Source organism: Natator depressus, chromosome 10 (genome assembly GCF_965152275.1).
Source record: "Natator depressus isolate rNatDep1 chromosome 10, rNatDep2.hap1, whole genome shotgun sequence".
Lineage (NCBI taxonomy): Eukaryota > Metazoa > Chordata > Testudines > Cheloniidae > Natator > Natator depressus.
This window is the reverse complement of record NC_134243.1, coordinates 50,121,294-50,141,670: the sequence shown is the minus strand read 5'-3', so window position 1 is coordinate 50,141,670 and position 20,377 is coordinate 50,121,294. Positions and strand designations below refer to the sequence as shown.

The 20,377-nt window shown below is 42.4% G+C and overlaps 1 protein-coding gene across 4 annotated transcripts in view; it reads right to left on the bottom strand.

Moving 5' to 3' along the window:
- ACSBG1 (acyl-CoA synthetase bubblegum family member 1) overlaps positions 1 to 20,377 on the bottom strand; it is a 78,079-nt gene that overhangs the window by 14,943 nt on the left and 42,759 nt on the right. For 3 of the 4 annotated variants that reach the window (XM_074966086.1, XM_074966083.1, XM_074966085.1), the window contains 8 exons: positions 19,479 to 19,567; positions 17,772 to 17,892; positions 15,192 to 15,272; positions 11,869 to 12,018; positions 8,400 to 8,576; positions 7,558 to 7,739; positions 3,530 to 3,763; positions 2,225 to 2,442 (listed from right to left, as the gene is read on the bottom strand). In XM_074966086.1, coding sequence (XP_074822187.1) covers positions 2,225 to 2,442; positions 3,530 to 3,763; positions 7,558 to 7,739; positions 8,400 to 8,576; positions 11,869 to 12,018; positions 15,192 to 15,272; positions 17,772 to 17,892; positions 19,479 to 19,567 — 1,252 coding nt within the window. The remainder of the gene's footprint in view (positions 1 to 2,224; positions 2,443 to 3,529; positions 3,764 to 7,557; positions 7,740 to 8,399; positions 8,577 to 11,868; positions 12,019 to 15,191; positions 15,273 to 17,771; positions 17,893 to 19,478; positions 19,568 to 20,377) is intronic. The other variant, XM_074966084.1, reaches the window with a different exon arrangement.

Sequence of the window (20,377 nt, the reverse complement as noted above, 5' to 3'; positions counted from 1 at the left end):
AAGGTTATGGAAAACTGACGTGTCTTATTTCTTACAAGAAACATTAGATTGTCTGACTTGTGTGCTGTGTTATGGTAAAACTACCATTTGGCAGTGAGTTGTGAGATAGGGAGAAAGTAGAATAGAGAGGAGAAAGAGGTTACCTCTGATGTTCAGTGTTTACTTTTAAACCAGCTTATTGCTCCTTACACACCCCCTCTGAGATATCCTATACTTCATGGATCAGCATTTCTTTCAAATTCCCTAACTGAGATAATCTGTTGTCTCAGTGTTTTAATACTCTGTGATACAAAAATAGTTATCAGTTTTTTAAAAATGTGAAGGGGGGAATGCTTAACAAAGGTAGCACATTCAATAGCTTAGTACCTGATCCCATTTGCTACTGAGCTTTATTCAATTCAGTGGCACTTGAGGGAACTCAGGGGAAATAGTTACTCACGGGTTTGGGTCCTAATTTCACTAGTGTTCAGTAACAGCTTTGGAGGGTATAGGGCAGGGAAAGTATATAATAGGCTCATGTGTGTTTTCTATACAATAGCCAGTCAGCTAAATCCACATAAATTGGCACAGTCAATACTCCACAATTATTTTCCTGGATAATATGATGTATGTACAGAATTATTTTATGAAGTACAATTTATATTTCTAGGATGAGAGACTACACTATGCTTTATCATATCTTAAATGTATGGTTACCCCTCCACAAATCAGATGTTGGTCTAAACCTTAGAGATTTCTTCCTCCTCAACTTTTCCAAACCCACCAGAGCCCCTGTAATTTTATAACTGCTTCTGCCCCACCCGCAATGAGGTTCCATTAAGGGGGTTCTCTTATCTAGCTATCTCTGACATGTGACTATTCAAATCTTAAGAGCTACTCTGGGTCAGAGATATCGCAAAACATCATCATTTGTCCCTCCCATCCTTGATGCATTGAAAGTCCTGCCAGAACTCATGAGAACTGAAGACACCAGCCAGACCTGCTGAGATGGATTTCCGCAAATGGAGGAGACCTGTTCAAGGCTCAAGGATGCGGGAGCGGGGGAGAGGGCAGAGATTTATCTGACCTTCCAATATATTTTAAATGGTTTAGACTTGGATTTGAAGTTTGCCTGGAAATTCAGGCAGCATTTATTTTATCCAAACTGGCTCACTTAGCCTTAATTTATATTTCATTTACAGTATTTATTTTTTTAAAAAATGGCACTCCCATCACTGAAGGTATAAGTGCAATGCAAACATTAAGATAATCGAACTGGGCCACTTTGTTAAAGAATAACATGAGAGGAAAGGAAAAGTAACCAGAAAAGGGAAAGACAGAGAATTAAGGGAGGCCAAAATGATCACATTCAGTGCAGGCTAATTTTACCGTCTAATAAAGCCCACTAGGATTGACTGCACATGGTAATGTTATCCTATTACAAATTCACCAGCAAGTGCAGCTACTTCCCTCATGATTCATCTTGTTTTCAGGGGTTACAGTTACTCATTACACAAGGTAGTTTAGGAAGCATCTGAACTGTGACAAAATATCACCCTTCTGAGTATGTATCTTGGAAGTGAGCTTCCAGGCAAACAAATTGCCAAAACCTTCCCTGGACAACATTTCAAACAAAATACTGTCACCAGACCCAAATATTCCTCTTTGTTTTAACTTATCCTTCTACCTTCAAAAATTAAGAGGATATTGTTCAAATGGTCTGGAAACGCGGAGCTTACAGCCATCTCAGATGTCCAGTTCCCACATGGCAGTAAGAGTACAGTGAGTTTTCCTATTTCATTAGGCACCCTCTTCTAGCATGTAGCCCCATGATTCATGACTTAATACAAAACATAGTGATTGTCTAACATTATTGTCTGAATATTTTGATCAGTCAGTAAGGCAAAGGACTTAGCAAGATTCAAAGCGGGATTGAACATTTACATGGATAACAAAACATCCAGAATTATTGTTAATGCTAACAAAATGAATATTGGAAGGGAGATAAAACCTCATGTTGCAATGCTTAAGCCAATCTCTAAGGATGAGACCTTCATGGGAGCAGATTCTCTCACATCTACTTATTGTGAGGGTTCCTCTGAAGCACTTGGAGCTGGAGTTGGAGACACTCAACCAGGTGAACCACAAGTCTGATCCAATAAGGTATTCCTATGTGCTTATCTGTTGTATGACTGAACAACACTGAATAGTTACTTTAAAACGCTGGGAGGAGACTGCTTTTTACCTTTAATTCTTCCAGTAACATAGAGGAAGCCGTCCTTGTCTAGTCTTCCTAAGTCTCCAGAATGCAACCACCCATCATCATCAATAGCTTCTTTAGTTTTATCCTCCATATTTAAATAACCCATGAAAACAGTTCTTCCCCAGAAACAAATTTCTCCATTGCCATCTGCATCCTCATTCACCAGTTTCACTTTGCAGCCAGGCACTGCTTTGCCACAGCTACAAGGGAACAAGAAGGAAAAGATTCATAAGGAATGCTAGAAAAGCCAGATAAAATATAGAGCCAACCTTTATAATATCTCATCTCTAAATCCTTGAGGAGGTATAAACAAACACATTCCCATCATTGTTAGAAAGTTACAGGACAGAATTTCAGCTGATGTAAAGCAGCAGTGTAAGTGGAGTTCTGCACATTTACACCAGCTGAGGATTTTGCCCTGTGTTGCTACTCAAGTGGACCTTTTGTTTCTTTTGGAGCATTAAAACACTTCTCTGTTTTAAATTTCATATTTGCACATTATTCCCTCTTAAGTAGGCCAGCCTTTTGGTTTAATAGTTGTGCTCTGCACAGCATGCAAGAGACTGGGTTTGACTGACACCGTGGGTCAAAGCGTGGTGGAAGCAAGATGCTCAGCTTCTGGCATGAAGACTGTCTTGAGCTGGAACACAGAGCCTTGAAGATGGGGAAGTTAAAGGAAAGAACAAAGAGAACTTACATCTCCCAAGTCTCAGTCCAGCACTGTACCCACTAGACAACACCGCCTCTCAAGTTCAAGTCTCAAGGGACATGAATCTAAATTTTACAGCAAAGCAACCTGAAAATACAGTAGCAGCTTTTCATACATTAAAAATAGAGCATTTTACCAAATTAAATATATATATATCAAATATATATATTTGATATTCAATTCATTCTGTCTTTTCCCAATTTTCTGTTTTCAATTTGTTGCAGATTTTTGTAGTAAAAATGCATAAATATGTGGTAGAAATTGACAAGGGTGAAACTAGAAGTTTTAGCAGCTCGGTCCAGTGCAATAAGGGCTTTTGCCACCTAAGTAGATGTGGGAGGCAACTTGGGACTGTGGGATAGAGCACAGTCAAAGCGAAGACAAAGATAAAGACTTGGCAAATTCACAGAATAATGTGAAATTCTGTATCACGACTTAATTACCCAGAAACTGCCATAAAAACAAAAACGTGAAAGAGGGAGTGGGAAAGAAAAACAGTGGGAACTGGAGGCATCATGGGCATTCTCATGTTGGCAGGATTGTTTGGTTCCTGCATGTAAAAGGTTCTGTAAAATTACCTGTGACGTCTGTAAACATATGGCCCAGACATGCAGTGCGGGCCTGTAGTCTCGCTCATCCCATATGCCTGGTACAAGGGGATGTTCAGACTCAAGAAGAAATCCAGAGTTTCTGTAGTGACAGGAGCAGCACCAGAGAAATGCTTCTGACAGTGGGAAAATCCCAGAGCACTGTGGATTTTTGCATGTACTAAGTAGTCTGCTAATCTTGTTCGAAAGGGCTTTAAATCACTGCTGAGTGGAAAAAACACAGAGAAAGACAGGGGAATTCAGAGGAAATGTAAATAATTTCCAAAACAAACCAACTTTGTGTTTCAATTACACATTCATCATTTGGGTTTGGATGTCTAGGCACATTATTTCCCATTTGTATCATTTACAGAATGTCCTTCCCTGAATAAAGAAAAGGAGTACTTGTGGCACCTTAGAGACTAACCAATTTATTTGAGCATAAGCTTTCGTGAGCTACAGCTGAAGTGAGCTGTAGCTCACGAAAGCTTATGCTCAAATAAATTGGTTAGTCTCTAAGGTGCCACAAGTACTCCTTTTCTTTTTGCAAATACAAATTAACACGGCTGTTACTCTGAAATAAGGTAATTTATCCATTAAACCTTCCCTGAATACTAACTCCAAATACCAGGGATGTCCCAATTTTGCAGGTTCATGAAGGATTGGTGAAATGCATTGTGGAGATCACTATTTTCACTATTCCTTGATTCTTTATCACTTAAATATGTGCTAGTTCCACCAAAATCTATGATCATTAAGATAACAAGAGCCTCATTGTCTGGGCAATTTGATAAACCTATCAGGGAAACTGAAAAGTCATACAAGTAAATCAGTACAGACATGCAATGTTTTTTGGAATCTCTATGGGTATGTGTACACAGCAAAGAAAAACCCGCGGCTGGCCCATGCCAGCCAACTCAGGCTTGTGGGGCTCGGGCTGAGAGGCTGTTTCATTGCTGTGTAGACTTCCAGGCTCCGGCTGGAGCCTGAGATTGGGACCTTCCCACCCCATAGTGTCTTAGAGCTAGGCCCTAGCCTGAGCTCCGAAGTCTACACAGCAATGAAACAGTCCCACAGCTGAGCCCCATGAGCCTGAGTTGGCTGGCCTGGGCCAGCTGCGAATTTTTCTTTATTTTGTAGACATACGCTATAGGATCTTTTCCCATGCTGTACATAAATTCATAGTCAAGTGCTATCATGCCACAGGCCTCTATAAAACTGTTTCTTTTTGGTGAGGGAGTGGAGTGATTAATCCTCAGGGTGCTGTAGATAACATAAGAACCTAGGAACAGCCATATTGGGTCAGACTTAAGCCAAAAGATGACTTTGACTCCTTCAGGGAACTGATGGGCAGGATCCCCTGGGAGGCTAATATGAGGGGGAAAGGAGTCTAGGAGACCTGGCTGTATTTTAAAGAAGCCTTATTGAGAGCGCAAGAACAAACTATCCCGATGTGCAGAAAGAATAGCAAATATAGCAGGCGACCAGCTTGGCTTAACAGAGAAATCTTCGGTGAGCTAAAACACAAAAAGGAAGCTTACAAGAAGTGGAAACTTGAACAGATCACTAGGGAGGAGTATAAAAATATTGCTCGAGCATGCAGGGGTATAATCAGGAAGGCCAAACCACAATTGGAGTTGTAGCTAGCAAGGGATGTGAAGCATAACAAGAAGGGTTTCTACAAGTGTGTTAGCAACAAGAAGAAGGTCAGGGAAAGTGTGGGACCCTTACTGAACGGGGGAAGCAAACTAGTGACAGATGATGTGGAAAAAGCTGAAGTACTCAATGCTTTTTTTGCCTCAGTCTTCACAGACGAGGTCAGCTCCCAGACTGCTGAACTGGGCAGCACGGTATGGGGAGGAGGTGAGCAGTCCTCAGTGGTGAAAGAACAGGTTAAGGACTATTTAGAAAAGCTGAACATGCACAAGTCCATGGGGCCAGATCTAATGCATCTGAGGGTGCTGAGGGAGTTGGCTGATACGATTGCAGAGCCATTGGCCATTATCTTGTCATGCTTCACCAACCTCAGGGTCGGCTTTCCCAATTTTGCCGCCCCAAGCAGTTGCCACCAAATTGCCGCCGCCCCCAGGAGAGCGGCGGAGCTGCCGCACAAAAGCCGCCGCGGGAAACGGACTGCTGCCCCATTCTCATTGCCGCCCCAAGCGCCTGCTTGGAAAGCTGGTGCCTGGTGCCTGGAGCTGGCCCTGCCAACCTGATTGCCTTCTATGACGAGATAACTGGCTCTGTGGATATGGGGAAAGTGATGGATGTGATATATCTTGACTTTAGCAAAGCTTTTGATACGGTCTCCCACAATATTCTTGCCAACAAGTTAAAAAAGTATGGATTAGATGAATGGACTATAAGGTGGATAGAAAGCTGGCTAGATCATCGGGCTCAGTGGGTGGTGATCAATGGCTCGATGTCTAGTTGGCAGCTGGTATCAAGCGGAGTGCCCCAGTGGTCCTGGGGCCGGTTTTGTTTAACATCTTCACTAATGATCTGGATGATGGGATGGAGTGCACCCTCAGCAAGTTTGTGGATGACTAAGCTGGGGGGGAGAGGTAGATACGCTGGAGGGTAGGCCAAAAGAAATCTGATGAGGTTCAACAAGGACAAGTGCAGAGTCCTGCACTTAGGACGGAAGAATCCCATGCAGTGCTACAGAGTGGAGACTGACTGGCTAAGCAGCAGAAAAGGACCTGGGGATTACAGTAGACAACACTGTGCCCTTGTTACCAAGAAGGCTAATGGCATATTGGGCTGCATTAGTAGAAGCATTGCCAGCAGATCAAGGGAAGTGATTATTCCCTTCTATTCAACACTGGTGAGGCCACATCTGGTATATTGCATCCAGTTCTGGGCCTCCCACTACAGAAAGGATATGGACAAATTGGAGAGAGTCCAGCGGAGAGCAACGAAAATGATTAGGGGGCTGGGGCACATGACTTATGAGGAGAGGCTGAGGGAACTGGGCTTATTTAGTCTGCAGAAGAGAAGAGTGAGGAGGGATTTGATAGCAACCTTCAACTACCTGAAAGGGGTTCCAAGAGGATGGAGCTTGGCTGTTCTCAGTGGTGGCAGATGACAAAACAAGGAACAATGGTCTCAAGTTGCAGTGGGGGAGGTCTAGGTTGGATATTAGGAAAAACTATTTCACTAGGAGGGTGGTGAAGCACTGGAATGGGTTACCTAGGGAGGTGGTGGAATCTCCATCCTTAGAGGTTTTTAAGGCTCGGCTTGCCAAAGCCCTGGCTAGAATAATTTAGTTGGGGTTGGTCCTGCTTTGAGCAGGGGCTTGGGATAGATGATCTCCTGAGCTCTCTTCCAACCCTAATCTTCTATGATTTCACCAAGCCCGGTATCCTGTCTTCCAGAGGCAATGAACAGAACAGGCAATCATCAAGTGATTCATCGCTTGTCATCCACTCCCAGCTTCTGGCAAACAAAGGCTAGGGACACCCAGAGCATAGTGTTGCATCCCTGACCATTTTGGCCAATGACCATTACTGGACTTATCCTCCATGAACTTATCTAATTTTTTTTTTAACTGCATTATAGTTTTGGCCTTCACAACATCACCTGGCAATGAGTTTAATGACCTTGGGAAATCAGATAGAAATGCATTGATACACTTGGAATGGATGCCAAAGCCTGCAACAAAGGTGGAGAAAATCTCCAGTGGAAAACTATAGTAAAGCCCAGGGCAGAACCTTGGATGCAAGACATGGGATAGTTTGTGCCAGACACAAAACCTATCTTTAAAAATCCAGTCAAAACTAGATACCCCAGCAGAATCCGAGATCAGTTTTACGAGATGCTACTGAACATCTTTTCCCCCCACTGATTTCTACCAAAATATAAAACTACAGTGCTGAATACCAATTACCAGGTAAAATATCTGTGCTAGTGAGAACAGAAAGGCAACCCCCATGAAGTCAATGGGGCTACCTGGGGATAATTGAGGGCAGATAGGGTTCTTTGGGCATAGCTAAAGTATTATTTGTTACTAAGTGTACCTTCCTGAGCAGCTTAGATTCCTCTCTAAGCTAATGGACATGGCCCATGATAACACTTTCTTTTTCATAAATCCCGACTGAGCAGACGTGTCCTTTAATTTCTCCATGATTTTCTCCCATACTCGTGGAACTCCCATATGAGATGTTGGCTGTGCTTCTTTCAGTGTATTGACCAAGCTGCCCTGTTAAAATAAGAGAATATATTGCAAAGGTCAGGATTGGTGTTATGGAGGTTTTTTTCTTCCTAATGAACTAAGTCTTGCAGCACGTATATGTATAATATCATTGAAGTCAGAGCCTTTTATTTCAGCTAGATCCCCAGGTGAGCTAGAACAGTGCTTGACACAACTGTGTATGTGCTGGGGGAGGACACAGGTGGCTTTACTCCTCCTTTCTGTCCCCCCTGATCCTGCCTACCTGGAACATCGCTTACACTCCCTCCTGTGCCAGGGGAATCCTCAAGCTGCTGCCTTAAAAAGAGCTCGGGTTCTGGTTATATTATTTTTTCATTTTATAATGTAATGAACTAACTTTGTGTACAGAGAGGGTAAGAGACCCACTATTGCTATCAGTTATAGGAGCTCTTCTTTAGCTAAAGTGATAGAGGCCTGTGGTTTTGGAGCTGACGGAATAGAGTTCTAGGCATGGCTCTGGGTTAGGGTAAAATGGGGCCTTAGGTCACTGGAGTATTGGCTCTACATCTCCCATTCAATTCACTTTTCCAGAATGGTTACACAAAACTTGCAATTATCTCCTGCATCTCCTTAAAACCAAATGCTCTACTTAGTGCTTCTGCTGGTGAAAAAATTACATTAAATGTAAATGTAAAGTACTACAGGTACCTTTAAAGCATCTGGCTCAGCGAAGTAAACTTGCTCTCCCCACTTGATTCCAGTCCAGAGGTCATATATCTGAGCAGCTATGTGGCTGAGCGGGAGGTAACTGACTATAATCTCCTGTTGGATTTCTGCTGGTTGCATATCCCCAGCTCTGCTGGCATGTGCTGCTGTCCAGGTTATCTGTTCACATAAATAACAAGATGTTAAATAGAAAAGGAGTACTTGTGGCACCTTAGAGACTAACAAATTTATTTGAGCATAAGCTTTCGTGAGCTACAGCTTACTTCATCGGATGCATTCAGTGGAAAATACCTGAATGCATCCGATGAAGTGAGCTGTAGCTCACGAAAAGTTATGCTCAAATAAATTTGTTAGTCTCTAAGGTGCCACAAGTACTCCTTTTCTTTTTGCGAATACAGACTAACACGGCTGCTACTCTGAAAACTGTCAAGATGTTAAATATTATTTTAATATAATTTAAGCAGCCAGTCCTGTTATGTTAGTAAACTATGACTCTGTATGTGTATAATACACATGTGTTGTTAGAGATATCACTACCTTTAACAACCTATTTAGAGCAAATGAACTGCAAGGACTATAATGAAATGGTGGCAGTCTGTTTTCCCCCCGCTGCACTGTAAGCACTACAATTCCTGCCTTACATACACAATGGGTATTGTTGACACAATTAACCTCACCAGAGGGCCTATGGACTGAACAGACAAAGGAACTGAACTACGCCTTCACAGAATCATAGAAATGTAGGACTGGAAGGGACCTTTATAGATCATCTAGTCCAGTCCCCTGCACTGAGACAGGACTAAATATTATCTAGACTATCTCTGACAGGTGTTTGTCTAACCTGTTCTTAAAAACCTCCAATGACAGAGATTTTACAACCTTTGTAGGTAATTTGTTCCTGTGCTTAACTATCCTGATGGTTAGGAAGTTTTTCCTAATATTTAATCTAAATCTCCCTTGCTGCAATTTAAGCCCATTACTTTTTATCCTGTCCTCAGTAGTTAAGGAGAACAATTTATCACCCTTCTCTTTATAACAAGCTTTTATGTACTTGAAGACTGTTATGTCTCCCCTCTGTCTTCTCTTTTCCAGACTAAACAAACCCAATTTTTTCAATTTCTCCTTGTAGGTCAGGTTTTCTAGACCTTTAATCATTTTTGTTATTCTCCTCTGAAGTTTCTTGAGTTTGTCCTTATCTTTCCCACAGTGTGGTGCCCAGAACTGGCCACAATACTCCAGTTGAGGCCTTATCGGTGCTGAGTAGAGCAGAAGAATTACTTTTCGTGTCCTGCTTTCAACATTCTTGCTAGACATCCCAGAGTGGTGTTTGCTTTTTTTGCAACAGTATTACATTGTTGACTCATATTTAGTTTGTGATCCACTATAGCCACCAGATCCTTTTCTGCAATACTTCTTTCTAGACAATCATTTCCCATTTTGTACTTGTGCACTTGATTATTCATTCCTAAGTGTACTACTTTGCATTTGTCCTTATTGAATTTCACCTATTTAGGAGTGAAATGGGGAAATGGTCTAAAATAAAGATGGCCCTTCCCAGTCAGGCTTGAGGAACACTGGGAGACCCATGAGGGGAAGCTTGCACTGTCCCTGCTTGTGCTGCTGCCCCATAGGCACTGACTTTGTGGGTTCTCCAGGGCTGGAGCACCCACAGGGAAAAATGGTGGCTGCTGAGCACCCACCGGCAGCCCCCCTATCAGCTACCCCTTACCGCCTCTCGCCCGTTGGCAGGCCCCATAGATCAGCGCCTCCCCCTCTGTCTCTACACCTCCCGCCCACCGCAGTCAGCTGTTTCACAGCATGCAGGAGGCTGGGGGGAAGGCGTGAGGATGTGGCGCACTCGGGGAGGGGGCAGAACTAGGCGCGAAGAGGTGGGGGTGGGAAGAGGTGGGGTGGAGCGGGGGCAGGAAGAGGCGGGATGGGGTGGGGCCTTGAAGGAAGGGGTGGAGTAGGGATGGGGCTTGGGGCAGAGCTGGGGGTCCAGCACCCCCCAGCATTTTGAAAGTTGGTGCCTGTGTGTTGCCCTGCTCTGGGTAAAGAGGACTCCCGTGTCCAGGAAGGTCAGTCTGTCACCTTTCATCAGCACAGCATTTCTAGGATGTCATTTGAAACAAAACAGCAATAAATACTATCGAACAGTGAGTTCGCATGACAGAAGGGGTAATTTGCCTACACAAAGTCATTCAGGATCACCAGTGGTATTTATCATTAGGAATACTAGCCATGGTGTATAGGTTCAGGGAGGCTGCCCTAGGTGCAGAAGGCAATACTGGGCAAGCGCTTGTGGAAAAAGAGTACAAAGAGGCTTGACAAGATGTTTTCTAAATATGTAGCTGCATTATCAGCTTAGCATCCAAAAATCCCTCAACACGCAGTTATGTTCACACGTCAGGTCAGGGTGGGGATGAAAGGGATGAATGCCTGACCCAGCACAGGTTTAGAATAAGGGCAGAGGAAAACTTCTTTTGACTAAAGAAGGCAGCAGTACAGTTACAGGCAAAGGATGTTTTCCACTGTGTTGATCAGCATAAAAATAGCCTGCTTGTGCACAGTAGCCAGAAATAGTTTGACAGCAAAATAAAAACGGTACCAGATTCCTTTGAGACAGAAGAACACAGGATTTGCCATGCCAGATCAGACCTTTGGTCCATCATGTCCAGCATATCCTACTTCCAGATATTGCTCTGTCTACTCCCTACTTTAGGGTGAATTGCTCTCATTATCAGACCCTGTGCTCCATCAAGAGCAGAAGTTGCAATTCCAGCCGGCTCTTTTATGGGCTACACGAGTGTTCACGCAAGTTCCTTAATCCTTTCCCGCACTGCATAGCCATGTAAGAGCCAACCACATTCTAGCCCGTGGTAAGCAGACTTTTGGGTAAAGTCTCTTTTCTGCTTGGCTTTTTGACTCTCTTTGGCACTACAGAGTTGGCTGTTTGCAGCAACATAGACACGGATTTTGTGAATAAGAGGGCTGTAGAATATGCAAAACTTTTCCTATTCTTTACTAAATTAGGAGGAACTAAAATGAATGTAACTTGGAAAGGTAATAATGTTACAGATAAAGGGCCAAGTTTAATAAAACCTTGCAAAAGCTTCTAATATCAGGCTGCTGTGACATTGGCTGCCTAAGGTGTATGATTCTTTTGAAGATGATCTTGAGAGGTCATTTGACGATATTTGTGGTAATAGTGTTTTATCACACAATCAACTGCATGAACCAAAGAAAGTCATTTATAAACTCAGCTATGAGAAGAGCTTGTAGTTTCTCAGAAATATATAGTTTGGATAGTTTCTTTTGCTATTCCGTCCTTAAAACAGAGTGCCACAGTGCTTGGAGACTCCACCATGATCCCATTTCTTTCTAAAGCACAGAAATAAACACCCTCATGCTTTGAAAAGCTTTATCATAAAGCTGTGTCTAGAGTACATACATTGTCATGACTCAGCATGGCTCCTTTTGGCTTCCCAGTTGTTCCAGAAGTGTACACTAGCACACAACATTGATTTGGCTTTTGAGAGCTAATAATGTCATTGAGTGTAGCATCTGGTATCTCATTTCCCAACTCCATAAATTCTTCCATCTACAAAATGAAATGGGGAAAAAACAATTCAAGGAGTCAGCTAATAGAAAGCGTGGAAATTGCAATATTTTAAGAGTCTGGAAAAAGGACAGAAAAATTAAGATGGGCCTGGTTCTTCTGACCTTTCTTAGGCAATACTCCCATTCAGGTAAATTGGAATTTCGCCTGTCTGAGGGGGTCTAAGCCCAATATAGGACCACAGTTTTGATCTGTATGTCACACAGTCCCTTCTCCACTAGTTATCCCAAAAGTTTTGCATCAGCACCCCAACATACAGCTATTAAAAGTGGAGTGTGCAAAGGCAGTGAAGTTTTATTAATTCTTTAGGTGACTACTTAGGGAATAACATTCCTTTTCACTTTTCTAGTCACATGGGCTGAAAATGTGATTCAGAACTCACGTTAGAAATGGTTTTGATTCATATTTAAAGTAAATTGTATCATAGCTTATAATTAAAACACCAAGTAAACTGTCCAATTTTGTTGGATTTCCAATAGATTATTTCTTGTCTAGTCTATATGTAAAGCACTTTGAGATGCTAGAATGAAAGGCTCTATGTAAAAGCCAAGTATTCTTATTATTTAAATGTGTGAACAATGGCCTTAGTTCTCCACTACCTAGGGAAGATGAGCAGATGCAGGAAGCTGGCTGAAGCTCTCTGATTCAGGGCCGTCCAGTCCCTGAACAAGGCAGAGCATGAGTGGTTCTAGTCTAATTTATGCTGCAAGCATATGGTCCCTTTGTGCAACACAAAATTGCCTTAGCAGAATGGAGAATCTGGGCCAATATGTTCTATAGATTACTATCAGATATGTGTCGGTACAATGCATTTATATGGGTCTGAATGTAACATGTACACATTAAGATCCCATTATTTCAATGTTAATAGGTGACGGAGTGGGGTAGTCACAGCATGTGGAAAAGAAAACCAAAAAGGGTTATTTTCCCACTGAAAGACTGGATTATTCATATAATGTTTACACAGCTGTATATGAGCAGTGACTGAGGGCAGCACCCCAGTTCTATACCTGGCAAGGAATCTCCCCACTACTGATTTACGGGCAAATCTTGGACACTGCACCAAGCTTATAATCAGCAACTGGGCTTTAGGGTGGCAGTGGCAAGGGAGAGTTTACACAGTTGAGAAGGATGGATCCTTCCCCTCAGGATGCACTCTGTGATCAGTACCTCAGCATTTAACCTGCAGTATTCTTCATGGCAGGGGAGCTGCCCCTCCATGGGAGAGTCTGTCTTGGGATTCCTTTTTAGTCACTGACACACCACTCATGCCCCATCCCTCCTCCAAACTCCCACCTGTAAAAGCATGCAGGAGCCGACCACAGACAACAGTTTCATGGCATATAGAGGGTGTGGACACCTTCATGGTTTCCTCACATCCTGCTTCTCTCCACATAGTGGATTGCATCAATGCCACAGCAACTGGCAATGGTGTGGGGTCCGGATTTGTTCCTATATGACTTGACTCTTCATGCCTTGTACTCTTGACCTTACTCTCTTTCACACCACAAGGCATTAATCTCTGTGCGCCTGTTGCCTAGGCTTTGTTTACTTGAACAGCACCTGCACTAGGATAGTGTTTCCATTCCACAGAGACTGAAGGGTAAAGTCACACAGATTTATGGAAATGCACTGTCCAGAGGACTAGGAGTCTGTCGTAGCTGCAGCAACTGCTCATTACTGTACAATTATCTCAACTGTCAATCTGTTACACACAAACCTTCTCCTATCAATAGCCTGTGTTTTATATGACTGGGTTTTTATCAAAACTAATACACAACTATCTCTACCATTGGTGATTCGATCTCTGAGTGTCTCTGTATGGAATACAAATACGGCAACTGCCAATTCTTATCATCACAACTGATGTAACAATTATTCTCTCTCACTGAAAAAAGGTGGCAGATCTGTCACTAGATCAGTAGCATTTTCAATTACATTTTGTCCTCCACTATTAGAAAATATAAACTTCAGGTCATTTATCTCTTTCAAAGTTCTCAGACACTTGGAACTCAGTGTGAGTTCATCTCTACTGTTTACTGTTATTTAATAACAAATGTATATGATTAAATAAGCGCTTCTTTACACAGCAAATTAATTTTTCTTATTATTGCACTGCATTTTGTATAGCACACTCTTGATATCTATGTGCCTTTGTATAGTTAAGTGTTTTATAATATGAAAATCAATACAGAGAGAAAGAACAATGTTGGCATAAATATGTTAAACATTTTCTCCTCACTTCTGTTACTAGTAAAATACTTTCAGTTTTGATATCTGAAGCCTTAAGAGATTTGTTTACTATTCACTCTCTACTAAATGCTGTGTAGTCTTTTTGCAATTCATTCAGCATGGGCAATGAAACTAAGCAGGGGATTTACACTGTTAATTCACAGTCAGTTCCAACCAGAATGCTGATTTCAATGTTCACATTAGAAAATTGTCTTCAGTGACATTTAAAAAATAAATAATGAAAATTCTTCTACACATGTTAGGTTTTGTAAAACCCTATTTTTTAAACCTAAATTTTGGGCCTATAGTTGATAATGAGTCTGATCCTTAATCTTGTCCCTAATCTTGCTGTCTAAGCACTGCATGAGCTAAAGAAGACCCTGAATACACTAGAACCAGTGTTTTATTCTTTGCATATGTAATAGTTGCTTGTATTCAACAGTTGCTTATGGATAGAAATATTTGCTACAAATACAAAGATTAGCAGAATAGGAGGTTCCATAGGACAACAAAATATTGACAATGGATTGTGAGAGCACAAACATTTTCTAGTTCCCAGATCCAGCATAATTTACCACAATTCACTAGAGCTGGGCAGACAACGTATTAACAAAACAACAACAACAACAAAAGTTCTGCGAGTATAGTCTCACCAGAAGTCTGGTAAATATTATGTTAATCCAATCTAGTAACTGAAACATAACACATGACCAAGCCAGCCAACCAATGTAGCTTTAATTTTGAATATCAACTATCAAACAAACGGAAGAGTAAATTAAATTAATGAAAAATTACACTGAAGTATTTTGAAGAGCAAACACATTTGAAAACATTGTGATCCTCTGGCAGACATTCCACGGACAGAAAAGAAGGTGAAATACATCAAATGAATGAATTGTTACACCACTCTAAAATTCACATACCGTATATAAATTGGGATGTCTCTCTGATAAAGAGTCATTGTATAGCACAACTGCTTTTAAGTATGGTAGATGACTCCAGATCTGTTGGGGTTTTAAAAAAAAAACCAGCATATAATTTATTATTCACTTGTTTCTGATTTAATTAATAGTGTCTATCAAAAGATTCCAAAAATCGAATTAGATTGATATCCACAAAAACCCTCAAACCCACCATAAATAATACAGTACTCTTCCCTAAAACTACTCAGACCCAGTTCATCCCAACACCCCTGGGGAAACACACAGGCCTTGCAGCATGCTCTGGAGGAGACTATACCCATGCTATGTTGGACCAAGGTGCTCCAACTAAGGTTCCTCCTGAGTTGAGGACCTTAATTTAAAATGACCTGCCACCAGCCTCTTTGCATTTAAACCAGTGAGAGTGATGCTTTTAGGGTGGGATGTGAGAGGATTACAGCTGCTGTGGTTATCACATGAAGACAGAGATGGTCTCTAAAGTAGCCAAGCCTTGGTTAAGTTTTTTATAATGTTCTGCCTCATTTTAAACATTTTATATATAAACATATATAATTTAAAAAAATAAAAGCAATTTGGCAATTTCAAAGAAATAGAAAAAATTGAAAGAGTGCTATTGTATCTGAACACTTAGCTGGTGTTTAGCCTGTAAAAATGTTAGGTTAGTTTCACCACTAGATACCAGTGCTGCTGCTTTCACTTCCCCTGTTGTAGTTTTGCCTATCCTTGCCAAAAGCATTTAATTGCATCATGGTGCACTGCCAGCCAAAGTCGCACCTACATTATTGACCTGAACCATGGATAGCTGAACTGGTGAAACTGTACCTGTGTGGATAGCAATGGTTAGGCCTCCAAACTAACCCTGTATTACTAGCATGATAAACCCACAGGCTTAAAAACAAGACATCTGTATTATGTTTGAGGCAGATTTCTCCTGGAAAATCACCACAGAAAATGTTCAGCTGGATAAAAAGGGGTTGGCCACAGGCTTCCTTTTAACTTTCTAGATAAAAACATGTATAGACAAAAAGAAACAAGCATCAGGATTCAGATACCTTTCTCACTTACTTTTGATAGTATAGCATGGTATTCAACTAGCGTAAATGGTATTCAAACTAGAGTGTCTGTCTGGATGTACGCCTTGTTTAGGAGTATCTTATCCCCCGAAATGTACAAAATATACCTAGTAGTTGGTGCAATCTGGTGAGTTCCAAAATAATAATAAAAAAAAAGACTCCTCAGAAGTATGTTTGACAAGCCCCAGGGATATGTTATCTCTGGCCAGGGGGAGTTTATGGGAGTATCCAGAGAAGGGGCAAACTCCATCAGAGGCAGAGCAATCAACACACTTTTCATTTTCAGCAAGGGGACTTCAGGGACACCTCTCCTCCTCCATCCCCAAGAGCCTTCTCGAGCATACCACTGAAAGAAACACCTGACCTAATGTGTTCACTTGGGCTCAATCCAAAGCCCGCTGAAGTCAGTGGAAAGATCACATTGTCTTCCTGGGGCACTGGATCAGGCCCCCTATGGAGAAGCAGCATGGTCCCATTTGTAGCCTCCAATAAGTTTTGCCAAAATTGTGACACATTCCTTTTAAATAAAGAGCTTCCCACTCTGTCCATGTGTTTATATCATGTTCGTCACCATGATATTGGACTGCAGTTCATACCTGCCTGTTAGTTAACATTAATAGCAGGAAGAGATGATGTTCTGGAGAGGGAAGATTCAGTCTCTAAACACCAATATCTTTAATACTTAGCTGGATGTCTGTTATAAAATGGATGCACTTAAAAGTTTCCTCTGGTATGATAGCCCCTCTTTAACCAATATTTCATTTGCTCATTGGAGACCAACTGGGTTTACCACCGAATTCAATGGAAACTGAAGCTGGCTCAGTCTAAATGGAGTAAATTCACTGGGATTGAATGAAAGCCCTGGTCTGTTTCATTGCTCTGCAATGTGCAGGTTGTAATTCCAATTACAGTGAGGTAAACCTCCAATGATAGTTAAGTCGTGCTGGGAAATAGTAACTTCTCTGTAAGAAGTCACCACTGTGATTCCTGAAATCCAGATCCAAATAACATGAAATGCGTCAGCCCATAAAAGGTCACCATGTTAATCAGAACTCAGCATTATTACACTAGTTAATCCTATAGTGAAATCGTTATTGCAATGAATTTTTGCCATCCTAATCACTTGCATTGAAGCAGACTGTGATACCCCACTCAGAATTAAGATATGATGCTTATCATCAGAAAATGGCTTGTCAGATAACACTGTAATAAACTGGCTACTGTGCTATGTACTGGATAGAATGAGAACTGCTCAGTTGTGTGTTACAGGCACTGTATTTTTTTAATAGCTATGAAGATTATCCTTTAGCTCAAATACCTCAAGTGGCAGAGGCCTGTGATTTCAGGACAAAGAAATATTAGTTCTGTCCCTAGTTTTGTGAGACGTTCCAAACTACCATTTTACAGCTAAAATATTTGATATTTGGGCTTTCACAGCATCATGAGCAGTGGAATTACACCTCAGAAGTTACAAAAGCAACCCCCATACCTGCATTATCTTGTCCAATTGTTTTTGATTTTCCACCACAATGATATTGGCTTTGCAGTCATAAGCAATGTAGTGGCAGGCCTCAGGAGAGTTGGTTGTATAGATGCCTGTGACAATTCCTCTGTTAAAAAAAAACGTGAATTTGAGGGCTAAGCAGGAAAACATTGAGTACGATACACTTCTCCCTTGATACTACAGTTCAGACGCGCCGACTTCCCCAGTTCCCGGAGGTGCTTGACCCCCGTTTCGCCCCAGGCCTTGCCCCCACTCCACCCTTCCCCAAAAAACTCTCACCCCCGCCCCGCCTCTTCCCACCCCCACTCCGCCCCTGCTCCTCCCCCCAGCACCTCCTGCACACCATTGAACAGTTGATTGTGGTGGGCGGGAGGTGCTGGAGGTGGAGGGGAAAGAGCTGATTGGCGGGGCCTCCAGCGGGCAGGAGGCTGGGGGATGCAGGGGGAGGAGCTGCTTAGCGGGACCCACCAGGGGACAGGAGGGCTGGGGGGAGGGAGAGGAGCTGATCGGCCAGGCCCGCCAGCTGGCAGGAGGGCTGGGGGGAGAGGGGAAGTAACTGATATGCCGGGCTGCCGGTGCATGCTGAGCATCCACAATTTTTTTTTCTATGGGTGCTTCAGCCCTGGAGCACCCCTGGAGTCGGCACCTTTGCTACAGTTGTTCAAAAGGGAAGAAGAATTTGAGATTGGATGAAACCCAGTGGAGTGCATAAGGGATGGGTACACACAGTGTGCAGCATAGATGTGGCTGTCAGCGTTGCCCTAGGTATTCTGCACAGCTAACAGTAACAGACACAAGAAAAGAGTCTGAAAAACAGCAACATTATGTGGTAGTGTGACTATCTGAAGCACCCAAGGCCTTGTCTAAGCTAGGGAAATTCATAACTGAAGCAATAATAGTGGAGGCTGTAGTGTAGGACTCAGCACTTTTACCCTACATGTTGCCTAGAGTAGCCTTAGACCATGCAATGGAAAAATGCCTAAGTCCTCTTTACAGAACATCCTCCACTATTTCTGCCACTGATGGAGCTGCACTGATGGTGAATTACCAGTTTGAATTTTGCTGGCGTAAATGCACCCTCAGAGAGACCAAACCGAGAAACTGATTGTTGGAATTAGACAGACAAACACTGTGACAGACAGAATTTGGCTGGTTAGTACTTTGCTTGTCACTTTATCAATGTCGTATTCTGCACTGGAACCAGGCCAGGGATCAGTTCATGGGCAGGCTCAGACGCACTGACAGGAAATTGGTAGGCTTTGGTCCATATCGCTCAAGGAACAGATAAGAGACAGTACAGTATCTTGTGTGTCTACTGCAGTTGGGGTTTTAGCAAAGAGGCTCATTTTGTGAGGTTTTGGATTGCTTTACTTTAGATACAGGGAAAGTAACAGGTCCCCACCATGTGACTGAACATACTTATGAGATGGTAATCTTTTCAAATGAAACAATACTACTGGTCATAGTTTACGGGGTCTTTAACTCACCCCTGGAGGCACTGTGAGCCACAATAGCTCTAACATGTTTAGGGGCTATAAGAGAAAAGAGGTGGTTTATTTGGAGTGCACAAGGAGAATGAAATGTGGTTTCTCTTCTCCCCCTTTCTACAAGAGGGGATGGTCAGACTCTACAGAAGCAAATGCTACACTGGAAAACATTCATTACTAGGCCTAGCACCGATCCAAAACTTACCCAGCAAAAATAGCTCCAACAGCTGACACGAACCATTCTGGAGAGTTAAATCCAAGTATTGCTACGCTGTGGAACCGTTCAAGACCAAGCTTAAAACAAAAGAGCAAACACTGTGATATGTAATGCAGGCATATTAGAGAGAAAGATATAGTCAACACACAAAAAAATAGATTTGGGTTCTTTATTATTTATGCATTTAAAAATGTATCCATCCATAGCTCTAGGCATAAGTGCAAAATGTATTAATAGACCATATATACAATAAAAATGGAATCACTGTCTGCAGTTAACAGTGCAGTTCATGCAAACATAAGACTCTCCCACCCTTCACACCCAACTTCCCAGCCCAGCCCAGCCCCTCCAAGAAGGTCTGAAAAACAGAAGGGCTTTGCAACGTGAACTGAAGTTCAACAAATATTAGACTTATCCCGTACTCAGAATCTTTACTAAATCCTTTTCACTTTGCCAGGTTAGATTTGTTTAATTATACTTACGGCCAGATTGTGGACTTAGTACATAGCCCCGAATGAAGAGTGTTGCAGAGCTGTATGGCCCTGGGGCATCTCTGTGAAGGATTATACTTCAAGTTCCCTGGGGAACAGGGAGAAATATGCATGCTGCCCTTAAGGATGTTCTCCCTGCATGCCCAGCCCACTCTGTGGGCTTGTGCAAGGTGGGCCATGAATCAGACCTCTCTATGACCCTCTATGTAATTTGCATCCCCAAGGAGCAAGTCCCCATTCTCAGGAGCACCAGGTCTGAGATTGTGTCCTTTTCCTACCCAGGGCCATACACGAGGAGAAGGCTCTGTGTGCCCTCCCTCCTGTGGCCATAAGGGAACAGAGCACAACCTAGATGCTAGGTAGCGCTGCTCTGTTACTGTCTATAGTGACAGATGC